We start from the raw sequence: 16,048 nt of genomic DNA, 5'->3' as shown, positions 1-16,048 counted from the left end.
GTTACTACAGTCCATTATCATATACAAGGCGGAACAAGCCAATTAAATTCGGAATGTTTTACAAATTGCAGCGCCATCTGGCTTTCTCTATTGTCAACGTCCTTTCGTGCTCACTGACGTTCTTTATTGAAAACGTCCTTTCGTGTTCACTGACGTTCTTTCATACACATATTGTTGTTTCATACACATATTGTTCTTTCTTTTCTTGTGACGTCTTTTCGTAACATTTGATTATTAATATTGCATACTTTTGACATTTATTTCAACTTGTAAGTTTAACCGGCGTCTGTTTGTTTTGTGTTTTGACCTTTAGTAGTAACATTTAGTTCTTTAATTGTAATATTTGACCTTAATTGCATACTTTTGTCCTTTTTTTCAACCTTGTATTTTTTGCCCGAATGGCCGCCCATACCGTTTGGCTCAAAATGAGAACGATGAAAATCAAACGTGGGAATAGTCTGTTAAATGTCAATATGGTACACGGCAATGAATACCCTGTACCAAACAATATCTGTTGTTTGTTATTTTTATTCCCATCACTGGAATTTTGAAAAAAGTTGTTTTAGAAACTATCATGTCATGTGTACCAGTTGACATTTTCAATGGAGTGGGGACACAACAGAAGGAGGAAAAGCGCAAGCATGCACTGCACGTACTACATAGTATACGTCCTTGTTGACTGACAAGATGTGCTACTCAAATGATGTAGAACAGTTGATTTATAAGGTGTATGAATTCTTTCATTATGAAGCAGAAAGAGGAAAATGTACGTTTTATGCCACAAATAATACAAGTATGCTACATGCAAGCTATTAAAGCTCTTAGTGTGCCTCCTAACAAGCTGAGAAATGTTGTTCATCGACAGGACTCTAGCAATCAGTTGAAGCAGATGGGAACAGTTTTAAGCAAAATCAAGTGAGACGTGCAATAGTTAAGCTGCATTCAGAAAATAAGTACATGTCACTAAGACTCTTGAAGAAATAACCTTGAAACTGAACCTGATTTAATTGTTACAAAATACAAGCTCTGGCAACTGTTGCATACCTATGGATACAGATACAAAAAGATACGTGGTGAAAATGGGTGTTTGTGCTGTTCCTCCTACCATTGTGCCCCCCTCCGTTCAAGATGATAGTTTCTTATACAACTTTTACAGATATTGTTGGTTTCACTTTAAAATAGACAAGCAGATAATGTGGGGGTACAGGGTACTCATTGCTGTGTATCGTATTGACATTTAATAGACTATTTCTGATTTTGAGTTATCTTGCAATTCATTGTTCCAATTTGGAGCCAAACAGACTGTAAACAACCTAGGAATAAAAAACAAACTGGATAGAATATCACCTGAAGGATGCAAGGTTACAAAAAGACACATTGAATATAAAACTACTGGGTCACGGAAGTACCAGGATATGAAATGACCTGTTAAGAGATAAGATAGGACTCCATCATCCCAAGGGAAAATCCTATTGCACTGTTGAATAGCATTAAAATATGAAAAAAAAGAAATATATGATATTTAAATATGTGCTTCAGAAAATTAGACAGTTACTAATACCGGGGTATAACGACAAGTAAAAACATGTAGACAATTGAACACAATCACGGTGATGACAAGGAAAGGTTATTAAAAGTATAGGTATATACCTACTAGTCTTTGAAAGGCATTAAGCAGTGATACACATAAGGAAGAGAATTTACGGATGTCAACTTCTTTATTATGAGGAACATGTTTCGGAATATATTCACCTGATGAAGGAGTAAGCATATGCTCCAAAACATTGTGTTAATCATAATAAAGAGGTTGACATCCATAAATTCTCTTCCTTATATACCTACTGTCCTTTAGTTTCTTATGTGCCTTTTGACAATTTGCTGTTCATGAATTTTGCCGATGTGTTAAAATTAGGTTCCTGAGATTTTGCGAGCTGTATTTAAAATTTAATGTATTTCATATTTATTCTGAACACACAGGCTCCCATACCAGCAGTTGACTTTAAAAACTAACATTCTTTGAGTAAATTTTCTATAAAACAGAGAGAGTGTTGTATTATCAAATTAAATATACGTAGCACAAGAAACACTATTGCTTTTGACACTTTTTATAAATATGCTCCATGCTGGCATTCCAAATGAGTTACCAGTGGAGCTTATTATATGGACGATTGATAATTGGTTTTGAAAGGGTCATTCTGTAGAGTTCCAGATAAACTGCTTAATTGTGTAAAATACACAATTCCCCAATTAATTATTACTTGCTGACATATGAGCATGTGAATTTAGAAAACCCAATAGTATAACAACACTCTGCCTTTAACATGTTTAAACTTGTGTATCTGTATTTCTTTTCAGGCATCACACATGCATGAACTCTGCATGATAATAAGGCATAATATAGGCGCCTAATGTTAGTGAGATATCGCTGTTGTGAGTTTATGCCACATGTTGCACACTTTGTACAGCTCACAAGAAGAAGTCAACTGAAACATCATTTTAAGTCGAATTAACATTTTGTTTGTTTTCAAATATACTTTCTGGACTTTTCATTTTTCAATTTTGAGTTAACAGTAACCATGGTAACCCTAAGACTTCCCTGACATCCCACAGTAAACATTAACTTATTACATGGCAAAAGTTTACCATATGATCCCAGATCTATTTTGATATCCATTTATATATGTATGTGTACTCCTTTCTTGCCCATATCATGCATATCCTTTTTCGTTTTCAGAACTGTAACCCTGTGACAAAAGTTTACCACATGCTCCCCCATCTGTTTTAATGTCCATTCTTACATTCATGTGTTCTCCTTTCTTGCCCATATCAAACATATCCTTTTTCGTTTTCAGAACTGTATCCCTGTGACAAAAGTTTACCACATGCTCCCCCATCTGTTTTAATGTCCATTCTTACATTCATGTGTTCTCCTTTCTTGCCCATATCATGCATATCCTTTTTCGTTTTCAGAACTGTAACCCTGTGACAAAAGTTTACCACATGCTCCCCCATCTGTTTTAATGTCTATTCTTACATTCATGTGTTCTCCTTTCTTGCCCATATCATGCATATCCTTTTTCGTTTTCAGAACTGTATCCCTGTGACAAAAGTTTACCACATGCTCCCCCATCTGTTTTAATGTCCATTCTTACATTCATGTGTTCTCCTTTCTTGCCCATATCATGCATATCCTTTTTCGTTTTCAGAGCTGTATCCCTGTGACAAAAGTTTACCACATGCTCCCCCATCTGTTTTAATGTCCATTCTTACATTCATGTGTTCTCCTTTCTTGCCCATATCATGCATATCCTTTTTCGTTTTCAGAGCTGTAACCCTGTGAAGGAGGGGATGATCAATGTACACATAGTTCCACACACACATGATGATGTTGGCTGGCTGAAGACTGTGGACCAGTATTTCTACGGAGGTGGGAATTACATGAATAAATCCTTACTCCCTTCAGCATGTTCAGCATAGTTGTTGTGATCCAGCTTGCCTCGAACAAAACAATTTCATTTTATGAATAATCAGTTAATAGGTCAACCATTCCCTCAATCAAACTGTTCCACAAATATTTATAGTCTATGATAAGTATGAGTATTGATACAAGTGGAAACTGGCTATGCGAGTCAACTACTTTTCTTTCTTTTGTGTTGTTTGCAGACCATAATGATATTCAGACTGCAGGGGTACAGTACATCCTTGACTCAGTCATCCCGGAGCTGCAGAAGGACCCCACACGCAGGTTCATCTACGTGGAGATCGCATTCTTCGCCCGATGGTGGCGCGAACAGGACGACAGCATGAGACATGTAGTCAAAGGACTTGTCAAGGAAGGTGAGATGTGTTCAAGGGACTTCAAGGAAAGGTGAAACCTGGTCAGTTGTCTTGTCACGGAAGGTGAGACATGGTCAGGTGACTTGTCAAGGAAGGTGAGATGTGGTCAGTTGTCTTGTCAAGGAAGGTGAGACATGGTCAAGGGACTTGTCAAGGAAGGTGAGATGTGGTCAGCTGACTTGTAAAGGAAGATGAAACCTGGTCAGTTGTCTGTCGAGGAAGGTGAGACATGGTCAAGGGACTTGTCAAGGAAGGCGAGATGTGGTCGGCTGACTTGTCAAGGAAGGTGAGACATGGTCAAGGGATTTGTCAAGGAAGGTGAGGCATGGTCAAGGGACTTGTCAAGGAAGGTGAGATGTGGTCAAAGGACTTGTCAAGGAAGGTAGATGTCATGCTTCTAGTGTGCCTTTAGGAATTCTATTGTACACAGGAGAGTTGATGTGTGTGCATCTGGAACATCTATTTTGTCCCTATGTAGGATCATAGATCATGAGAAGAAGCAATTTTCTTGAATTTTTGATCGAAGATGATTCACTGCCTCAAGACCATGGCCATGTTGACAAATGACTTGACCCTACAGACACCTCCAGTTACTGTCTCTTCAGAGATTCATTCATTTTATTTATTGTGTTTCATTTGGTTGTAGGTCGCCTTGAGTTTATCCTTGGAGGATGGTGCATGAACGATGAGGCGTCCACCCACTACAACGCAATAATTGACCAGCATGCACTGGGGCTGGAGTTCCTCAGGACAAATTTTGGAGAGTGTGGTCGTCCTCGGATAGCTTGGCAGATTGATCCATTTGGACACTCACGAGAACAAGCTTCTCTGTTTGCACAGGTAAGATGGCATCAGGAAACACATTGCCACATGTGTATATACTGAATGACAGGAAACACATTGCCACATATGTATATACTGAATAACAGGAAAGACATTGCCACATATGTATATACTGAATGACAGGAAACACATTGCCACATATGTATATACTGAATAACAGGAAAGACATTGCCACATATGTATATACTGAATGACAGGAAACACATTGCCACATGTGTATATACTGAATGACAGGAAACACATTGCCACATGTGTATATACTGAATAACAGGAAACACATTGCCACATGTGTATATACTGAATGACAGGAAACACATTGCCACATGTGTATATACTGAATAACAGGAAAGACATTGCCACATATGTATATACTGAATGACAGGAAACACATTGCCACATGTGTATATACTGAATGACAGGAAACACATTGCCACATATGTATATACTGAATGACAGGAAACACATTGCCACATATGTATATACTGAATGACAGGAAACACATTGCCACATGTGTATATACTGAATGACAGGAAACACATTGCCACATGTATATATACTGAATAACAGGAAACACATTGCCACATATGTATATACTGAATGACAGGAAACACATTGCCACATGTGTATATACTGAATAACAGGAAAGACATTGCCACATATGTATATACTGAATGACAGGAAACACATTGCCACATGTGTATATACTGAATGACAGGAAACACATTGCCACATGTGTATATACTGAATGACAGGAAACACATTGCCACATGTGTATATACTGAATGACAGGAAACACATTGCCACATATGTATATACTGAATAACAGGAAACACATTGCCACATATGTATATACTGAATGACAGGAAACACATTGCCACATGTGTATATACTGAATGACAGGAAAGACATTGCCACATATGTATATACTGAATGACAGGAAACACATTGCCACATGTGTATATACTGAATGAACGGAAACGCATTGCCACATATGTATATACTGAATGACAGGGAACACATTGCCACATGTGTATATACTGAATGACAGGAAACACATTGCCACATGTGTATATACTGAATGACAGGAAACACATTGCCACATATGTATATACTGAATGACAGGAAACACATTGCCACATGTGTATATACTGAATGACAGGAAAGACATTGCCACATATGTATATACTGAATGACAGGAAACACATTGCCACATGTGTATATACTGAATGAACGGAAACGCATTGCCACATATGTATATACTGAATGACAGGAAACACATTGCCACATGTGTATATACTGAATGACAGGAAACACATTGCCACATGTGTATATACTGAATGACAGGAAACACATTGCCACATATGTATATACTGAATGACAGGAAACACATTGCCACATATGTATATACTGAATGACAGGAAACACATTGCCACATATGTATATACTGAATGACAGGAAACACATTGCCACATATGTATATACTGAATGACAGGAAACACATTGCCACATGTGTATATACTGAATGACAGGAAACACATTGCCACATATGTATATACTGAATGACAGGAAACGCATTGCCACATATGTATATACTGAATAACAGGAAACACATTGCCACATGTGTATATACTGAATAACAGGAAAGACATTGCCACATATGTATATACTGAATGACAGGGAACACATTGCCACATGTGTATATACTGAATGACAGGAAACGCATTGCCACATATGTATATACTGAATAACAGGAAACACATTGCCACATGTGTATATACTGAATAACAGGAAAGACATTGCCACATATGTATATACTGAATGACAGGAAAGACATTGCCACATATGTATATACTGAATGACAGGAAAGACATTGCCACATATGTATATACTGAATGACAGGAAACACATTGCCACATATGTATATACTGAATGACAGGAAACACATTGCCACATATGTTTATACTGAATGACAGGAAAGACATTGCCACATATGTATATACTGAATGACAGGAAACGCATTGCCACATATGTATATACTGAATGACAGGAAAGACATTGCCACATATGTATATACTGAATGACAGGAAAGACTTTGCCACATATGTATATACTGAATGACAGGAAAGACTTTGCCACATATGTATAAACTGAATGACAGGAAAGACATTGCCACATATGTATATACTGAATGACAGGAAAGACATTGCCACAATTATTATATACTTCAGTGTGAAGGACTGAGTTCTGAAGTTGATAAAAGTGATAAAAAGGTGAGACATGTGCCACTAATCCTCGGTGAGACATGCTTCCACTGAACGTCAGGTGAGACACATGCCACTAATGCTCAGTGAGACATGCTTCCACTGAATGTCAGGTGAGACACATGCCACTAATGCTCGGTAAGACATGCTTCCACTGAACGTCAGGTGAGACACATGCCACTAATGCTCGGTGAGACATGCTTCCACTGAATGTCAGGAGAGACACATGCCACTAATGCTCGGTGAGACATGCTTCCACTGAATGTCAGGTGAGACACATGCCACTAATGCTCGGTGAGACATGCTTCCACTGAATGTCAGGTGAGACACGTACCACTAATGCTTGGTGAGACATGCTGCCACTGAATGTCAGGTAAGACACATGCCACTAATGCTCGGTGAGACATGCTTCTACTGAATGTCAGATGAGACACGTGCCACTAATGCTCAGTGAGACATGCTTTCACTGAATGTCAGGTGAGACACATGCCATTAATGCTCAGTGAGACATGCTTCCACTGAATGTCAGGTGAGACACATGCCACTAATGCTCGGTGAGACATAATTCCACTGAATGTCAGGTGAGACACATGCCACTAATGCTCGGTGAGACATGCTTCCACTGAACGTCAGGTGAGACACATGCCACTAATGCTCGGTGAGACATGCTTCCACTGAATGTCAGGTGAGACACATGCCACTAATGCTCGGTGAGACATAATTCCACTGAATGTCAGGTGAGACACATGCCACTAATGCTCGGTGAGACATGCTTCCACTGAACGTCAGGTGAGACACATGCCACTAATGCTCGGTGAGACATGCTTCCACTGAATGTCAGGTGAGACACATGCCACTAATGCTCAGTGAGACATGCATCCACTGAATGTCAGGTGAGACACATGCCACTAATGCTCGGTGAGACATGCTTCCACTGAATGTCAGGTGAGAAATATGTGCCACTAATGCTCGGTGAGACATGCTGCCACTGAACGTCAGGTGAGACACATGCCACTAATGCTCGGTGAGACATGCTTCCACTGAATGTCAGGTGAGACACATGCCACTAATGCTCGTTAAGACATGCTTCCACTGAATATCAGGTGAGACACATGCCACTAATGCTTGGTGAGACATGCATCAACTGAACGTCAGATGAGACACATGCCACTAATGCTCGGTGAGACATGCTTCCACTGAATGTCAGGTGAGACACGTGCCACTAATGCTCGGTGAGACATGCTTCCACTGAATGTCAGGTGAGACACGTACCACTAATGCTCGGTGAGACATGCTTCCACTGAATGTCAGGTGAGACACATGCCACTAATGCTTGGTGAGAAATGCATCCACTGAACGTCAGGTGAGACACGTACCACTAATGCTCGGTGAGACATGCTTCCACTGACCGTCAGGTGAGACACATGCCACTAATGCTTGGTGAGAAATGCATCCACTAATGTCAGGTGAGACAGGTACCACTAATGCTCGGGGAGACATGCTTCCACTGAATGTCAGGTGAGACACATGCCATTAATGCTCAGTGAGACATGCTTCCACTGAATGTCAGGTGAGACACATGCCACTAATGCTTGGTGAGACATGCTTCCACTGAACGTCAGGTGAGACACATGCCACTAATGCACGGTGAGACATGCTTCCACTGAACGTCAGATGAGACACATGCCACTAATGCTTGGTGAGACATGCTTCCACTGAATGTCAGGTGAGATACATGCCACTAATGCTCTGTGAGACATGCTTTCACTGAATGTCAGGTGAGACACATTCCACTAATGCTCGGTGAGACATGCTTCCACTGAATGTCAGGTGAGACACATGTCACTAATGCTCGGTGAGACATGCTTCCACTGAATGTCAGATGAGACACATGTCACTAATGCTCGGTGAGACATGCTTCCACTGAATGTCAGGTGAGACACATGCCACTAATGCTCGGTGAGACATGCTTTCACTGAATGTCAGGTGAGAAATATGTGTCACTAATGCTCGGTGAGACATGCTTCCACTGAATGTCAGGTGAGACACATGTCACTAATGCTCGGTGAGACATGCTTCCACTGAACGTCAGATGAGACACATGCCACTAATGCTCGGTGAGACATGCTTCCACTGAATGTCAGGTGAGACACATGCCACTAATGCTCGGTGAGACATGCTTCCACTGAATGTCAGGTGAGACACATGCCACTAATGCTCGGTGAGACATACTTCCACTGAATGTCAGGTGAGACACATGCCACTAATGCTCGGTGAGACATGCTTTCACTGAATGTCAGGTGAAAAATATGTGTCACTAATGCTCGGTGAGACATGCTTCCACTGAACGTCAGGTGAGACACATGTCACTAATGCTCGGTGAGACATGCTTCCACTGAATGTCAGGTGAGACACATGCCACTAATGCTCGGTGAGACATGCTTCCACTGAATGTCAGGTGAGACACATGCCACTAATGCTCGGTGAGACATGCTCCCACTGAACGTCAGGTGAGATATTTGCCACTAATGCTTGGTGAGACATGCTGCCACTGTATGTCAGAAGACATTTACAAGTTGCAAGGTCGCTAAATCTGAAGTTATTCAAATGGTTTTGATTTGTTGAGATGACCTGATGACTAGATGACCTACAGGGCTGCCATGGTAGTTGAAGAGATGGCACAGCCAGTATATAGTAAAGTGCAGACTGATAGTGACCTGTGTTATCAGTGACTCAGCAGCCTTCTACTTGATATTGGCCAGATCAGTATCAGCCACAGTTTCACCTTTGTTCGAGGTTACCATCAAGTTTAGCGTGAAGTATGTCAGGCCTTCACAGAAATACAAAGGTTCAAATTGATTAAATATGCGAGCTGAAGACAGAATTGATGTTACAGAATGCAAATGATTAATGCTTTACATCTTGTTATGCATGTGCAAAAAGACAAATTAATGATTTTGCCACTAACATGTAGGTTGAAATAGGTTTCAATATTTAGTAGATCACTGGTTAAATAGGTTTCAATATTAAGTATATCACTGGTTAAATAGGTTTCAATATTTAGTAGATCACTGGTGAAATAGGTTTCAATATTTAGTAGATCACTGGTTAGATAGGTTTCAACATTTAGTAGATCACTGGTGAAATAGGTTTCAATATTTAGTAGATCACTGGTTAGATAGGTTTCAATATTTAGTAGATCACTGGTAAGATAGGTTTCAATATTTAGTAGATCACTGGTGAAATAGGTTTCAATATTTAGTAGATCACTGGTTAGATAGGTTTCAATATTTAGTAGATCACTGGTGAAATAGGTTTCAATATTTAGTAGATCACTGGTTAGATAGGTTTCAACATTTAGTAGATCACTGGTGAAATAGGTTTCAATATTTAGTAGATCACTGGTTAGATAGGTTTCAATATTTAGTAGATCACTGGTTAGATAGGTTTCAACATTTAGTAGATCACTGTTTAAATAGATTCAACACTTAGTAAAGATTTGAACTGAGAGCAGTAACTGCATTTTGATGAAGGGCAAGAGAGTGATGCCTGTATTGAAGGAAGCAGTCATAATATCTGTGTCTGAAGATGGCCATGCATGATGGCATGTGACCGTACAAAACCAAATCCAATGTTAGATTACATATTTCTCATGTGAGCTGCCCATGTGGTTTACCATTGTCAACATGACATTTACTCCTTGTATCAGCTTGTTGATACTCCATCCTCATGTTCAGCAGATCCGTCAAGATTCCGGGCAGGAATGGGTCCTTAGCAACCAATGCTTGCTGTAAAAGGCGACCAAGCATGTCGTAACAGGTGACTAACAGGATTGGGTGTTCCGGCTCGCTGACTTGGTTGATGCATGTCATCGATCCAAATTGCATGGATCGATGCTCATGATATCAATCACTGAATTGTCTGGTCCAGACTCAATTATTTACAGACAGCCGTCATATAGCTGGAATATTGCCAAGTGCGACGTTAACAACAAACAAACCAAACCAATCATATTCAGTAGACCCATGAAGATTCCGGGGTAGTAAAGGTCTTTAGCAACCCATGATTGATGTAAGAGGCGGCTAATGGGATTGGGTGGTCAGACTCACTGACTTGGCTGATGCATGTCATTGTATCCCAATTGCGTAGATCGATGCTCATGATGTCAATTACTGGATTGTCTGGTCCAGACTTGATTATTTCCAGACCGCCATCATATAGCTGGACTATTGCTGAGTGTGGCGTTAAACAACAAACAAACCAAACAAATCATATTCAGCATGTACAGCTAATACCATTTTCATGTGTGTAATATGTTCCTCTGCCCTAAAGTACAGAAAGAACTCTGTAAGTTTAGAAAGGTCAGCTGTTTACTGATAGGCATTCTGTCCACCATGTGCAGATGGGATACGATGGTCTGTATTTCGGGCGCCTTGACTACGCAGACAAGGACAGGCGACTGAACCATACAACGATGGAAATGCTATGGCGAGGAAGCCCCAAGAACATTGGTCAGTTTGTTTATTTTGTCCAAAACTTGAATATTGCCTTGTCAGTCATGACCATGCTGCTGTGCCTTGCTGTTCAGTAATCAATGTCTCTGTTCAGAGTTGCAATATTAACAATATGAATGGTATTTTTGGCACCATATCTTTTTAATTTCAGCATGTTTTTTCAGGCTCATAAAGGAACATTTTGGCTCCACAAAGTGTAATAAAGATTTTTTTGACAACTGTAAACATGATATGCTTTCCTGATATGTTTGTTTTTTTAAGGACTATGTCCATGATGTCTGTGCCCAAAGATTAGTAACATTAGCATGATTAGAGGTTTTGCTTCCCTGGCCTTTTTTCAAATGACCATGGGAAAATCTTTTGACATGTGTAATGAAAAAGTTGTAGGTCACGGTATATAAATAACTCACAGAAAGGTTTGTGGTCACACTTTCTCGAAAATTATTAATGTATTCATAATTAAACATATTAAACTTGGCATATTCCTTCTTTAGAAGGCCCTGCTTTAAAATGGTTGTGGTCAAGATTAGTCAAATGTCAAGGTTACGTTAGTAAATCATGGGGTAATACTGTTTTTGCAAGTACTTGTCAACACCTTGAGTTTAATACTGAAAAAGTCCAAGTTGACTGATCCACCGTGGTGACACTTTGCACGAGGCGCAGCTGTTTGTGTCACCCACCGACATCCGGGTTTCCTGCTGTCCTTGCTCTCGAGTAAAAACATCTACTTTATTCATGTGACATACTGTAAATCTTGAAATTAACGCGAGCGTGAATTAAATGCGAAAAATGCGAGTGGTCTTGGCTCGCTTTACTAAACATCGCATTTATATCAACAATAAGACATTTTGGATAGCAGAAATACGAACTTAGACATGAGCTGAAAACAAACAACTATGTATTCCACATCACTGTTTATTGAGCAGCACTTGTAATAAGTATATAAACAATATCATTCAAACACTAATTACATCCTGTGAATTGTCACTGCTGAGGTCAAAACGAGTTCTACTCACTTATGTCATCACTGATCACACCTGCAAGTCCAGACAGACGCCATCCACGCAACACAGTGTCTTTGTTCTTTGCGACTGCGTCAAAGGCCGAAACGAGCCAGCGCGCATGCATTGTTTTAGCAGAAGTACAGTACTCAGCGCTAATAAGCAGTTCTATTTGGTGTGTGATTGGATTAATGTAAGGTTGGATTAAGATGAGGATTCTCCTGTAAACCTGACAGAGGACATTTTCTTAAGATAACATATCCACTGATGCTTGAGAGGAGGGGGGTGTCGCTTTCATATTGAGTCACGTTTTTAGCAAGGGCCCAGCGTTCGCTCTTTTGTAAACGCATTAATTTCACGATTTACAGTATATAGCCTATATGGAGATTAGCAAAAGAACTTATATCTTGCCTCTTTATTTACGTCATTATGTTTCATGGAAATTCTTCTTATTTTAATGTGTTTTATTTTTGTATTGCTTAGTTTACTGATCTCCTACCCACGCAATAAAAATCAGAGGAAGTTGGGCAAAAACTGCAATTGACACTTCAGAATAACTAAGCTGACTGATTCCAGCCTCACTAAGACAAGTGGTACAGGAGCACTGATTATTTCCAGAAGTACTTACTAATCATACCTTCATGCAGAATTTGAACTCTTGAATAATCAAAGAGCTTAATTTTATTTTTATTTCAATCACCAACCAAATGCTTTGTGAACCCAGTAATAAGGAAAGCAAGGTGTGACTGTGAAATAGTTCATGTCCCCCATCTCTGTGTGATGCTGGGCGGTCGGGTAGCCTAGTGGTTAAAGCGTTTGCTCGTCACACCGAAGACCCAGGTTCGATTCCCGACATGGGTACAATGTGTGAAGCCCATTTCTGGTGTCCCCCGCCGTGATATTGCTGGAATATTGCTAAAAGCGGCGTAAAACCAAACTCACTCACTCACTCACTCACTGTGTGATGCTGTATACGTTCTCCCAGGTGCGAGGGCCGACCTGTTCACCGGAGCCTTGCCCAACATGTACCAGCCACCTCCAGGATTCTGTTTTGATGCTCTGTGTACAGATCCCCCTGTCATGGTAATGTCCCAGACCCTCTTTTACAGGACGCCGCTCCTCACAGGAGGTAGATCAGTGTGGCGGGACAGCAACAAGTGTCTCTGGACGTTGTTGTCATCACCCTCATCATCAACATTACTCAGCATTAATATCTTACAGATACATTATCAGTCTCTTACAGATACATTGTCAGTCTCTTACAGATACATTGTCAGTCTCTTACAGATACATTGTCAGTCTCTTACAAATACATTGTCAGTCTCTTACAGATACATTGTCAGTCTCTTACAGATACATTGTCAGTCTCTTACAGATACATTGTCAGTCTCTTACAGATACATTGTCAGTCTCTTACAAATACATTGTCAGTCTCTTACAAATACATTGTCAGTCTCTTACAGATACATTGTCAGTCTCTTACAGATACATTGTCAGTCTCTTACAGATGCATTGTCAGTCTCTTACAGATACATTGTCAGTCTCTTACAGATACATTGTCAGTCTCTTACAGATACATTGTCAGTCTCTTACAAATACATTGTCAGTCTCTTACAAATATATTGTCAGTCTCTTACGGATACATTGTCAGTCTCATACAAATACATTGTCAGTCTCTTACAAATACATTAACTGTAGATGCAAGGACTCAAAAATTCTGAAACGCTCGCATCACATGGAATTTATTGTCAGTGTCATTTCTTTAAACGTTTCACACTGAAAATATCGTTTGCATCACAAACTGTTAACGTTGAAATGATGCTTCCAGTGACGAGGTGACGAGGTGATGAGGTTTAGAAAACTACAATACAAAGTAAAAGAAATTTAGTTTGTGACATTTAGACAGTTTCTATGTAAACATGTTTTTGACATTTCTTAAAATGTTTGCATTAATTTCACATTTTCAACTCAAGAAGTACAATAGCATATAAATGCATTTACATATCATCACAAAATGTCAGAAATACAAAAAGAAAACTTACATTTGTGCTCCAACATACTTTCATACAGACTGTGACAATCGGCAGGCAACATGGAGGATCACACAGCACATGTACATCTAATGCATGTAGATTGTGTGCTCACACCTGATCACATGACAGGAAGAAGTGAAACTGAGGCTTCAAAATTGGTTTCAGATTGTACAAAAAACTCATTGCTGAAACCTGGGTTTGAACACACAACCAGCAACCTTTCTGGAATTCAAGTCTACATCTATATCCTCTGGACCACAGAGAAGCATGAGAGCTCCTGAACAAATTAACATGATAAACCTAATCAATAGAAAAACTTACATCTTAGCAAATTCATTAACAGTCTCTTGAAAATACATAATCAGTCTCATGCAAATACATTGTCAATCTCTCCTAACAATTTGTCAATTTCCAACAAACACATTGTCAATCTCTCCTTTTAACACAATGTCAATCTCCTACTAACACATTGTCAATCTCTCCTACTAACACATTGTCAATCTCTCCTACTAACACATTGTCAATTTCCAACTAACATATTGTCAATCTCTCCTACTAACACATTGTCAATCTCTCCTACTAACACATTGTCAATCTCTCCTACTAACATATTGTCAATCTCTCCTACTAGTACATTGTCAATCTCCCACTAACACATTGTCAATCTCTCCTACTAACACATTCTCAATTTCCAACTAACATATTGTCAATCTCTACCACTAACACATTGTCAATCTCTCCCACTAACACATAGTCAATCTCTCCCACTAACACATTGTCAATCTCTCCCACTAACACATTGTCAATCTCTACCACTAACACATTGTCAATCTCTACCACTAACACATTGTCAATCTCTCCCACTAACACATAGTCAATCTCTCCCACTAACACATTGTCAATCTCTACCACTAACACATTGTCAATCTCTACCACTAACACATTGTCAATCTCCCACTAACACATTGTCAATCTCCTACTAACACATTGTCAATCTCCCACTAACACATTGTCAATCTCTACCACTAACACATTGTCAATCTCTCCCACTAACACATAGTCAATCTCTCCCACTAACACATTGTCAATCTCTACCACTAACACATTGTCAATCTCTACCACTAACACATTGTCAATCTCCCCCTAACACATTGTCAATCTCCCATTAACACATTGTCAATCTCTCCCACTAACACATTGTCAATCTCTCCCACTAACACATTGTCAATCTCTCCCACTAACACATTGTCAATCTCTCCCATTAACACATTGTCAATCTCTCCCACTAACACATTGTCAATCTCTCCCACTAACACATTGTCAATCTCTCCCATTAACACATTGTCAATCTCTCCCACTAACACATCGCCTCTACTAATAGTCTGTTTCTTCCAGGCACCGTGGCCAAGTCTGCTTGTCGTGTCACACCGTATTTGCATGAAAACAGCACAACAGAATGTGGACATTAGTGCATGGAAGTGATACATTCTAAAACCCTTTTTGGTGTTGAGATTTCAAAACAGTCAGTGAACTGACAAAATGAAGACACAGACATGACT

The 16,048-nt window shown here is 39.7% G+C and overlaps 1 protein-coding gene across 3 annotated transcripts in view; it reads left to right on the top strand.

The window, feature by feature from the left end:
* Window positions 1–16,048, top strand: part of LOC124150398 (lysosomal alpha-mannosidase-like) — a 41,431-nt gene that overhangs the window by 742 nt on the left and 24,641 nt on the right. For 2 of the 3 annotated variants that reach the window (XM_048400801.1, XM_048400799.1), the window contains exons 2-5: window positions 3,325–3,427; window positions 3,664–3,837; window positions 4,484–4,677; window positions 11,344–11,452. In XM_048400801.1, the coding sequence (XP_048256758.1) occupies window positions 3,325–3,427; window positions 3,664–3,837; window positions 4,484–4,677; window positions 11,344–11,452 (580 nt within the window). Of the gene's footprint in view, window positions 1–3,324; window positions 3,428–3,663; window positions 3,838–4,483; window positions 4,678–11,343; window positions 11,453–13,441; window positions 13,540–16,048 lie in introns of all 3 variants that reach the window. The other variant, XM_048400800.1, reaches the window with a different exon arrangement.

The sequence above is a fragment of the Haliotis rufescens genome, unplaced genomic scaffold, assembly GCF_023055435.1.
Source record: "Haliotis rufescens isolate VD_foot unplaced genomic scaffold, xgHalRufe1.0.p SCAF_20, whole genome shotgun sequence".
Taxonomy (NCBI): domain Eukaryota; kingdom Metazoa; phylum Mollusca; class Gastropoda; order Lepetellida; family Haliotidae; genus Haliotis; species Haliotis rufescens.
Note: the sequence above shows the minus strand (reverse complement) of the source record. Positions and strands in the feature narration are given on the sequence as shown.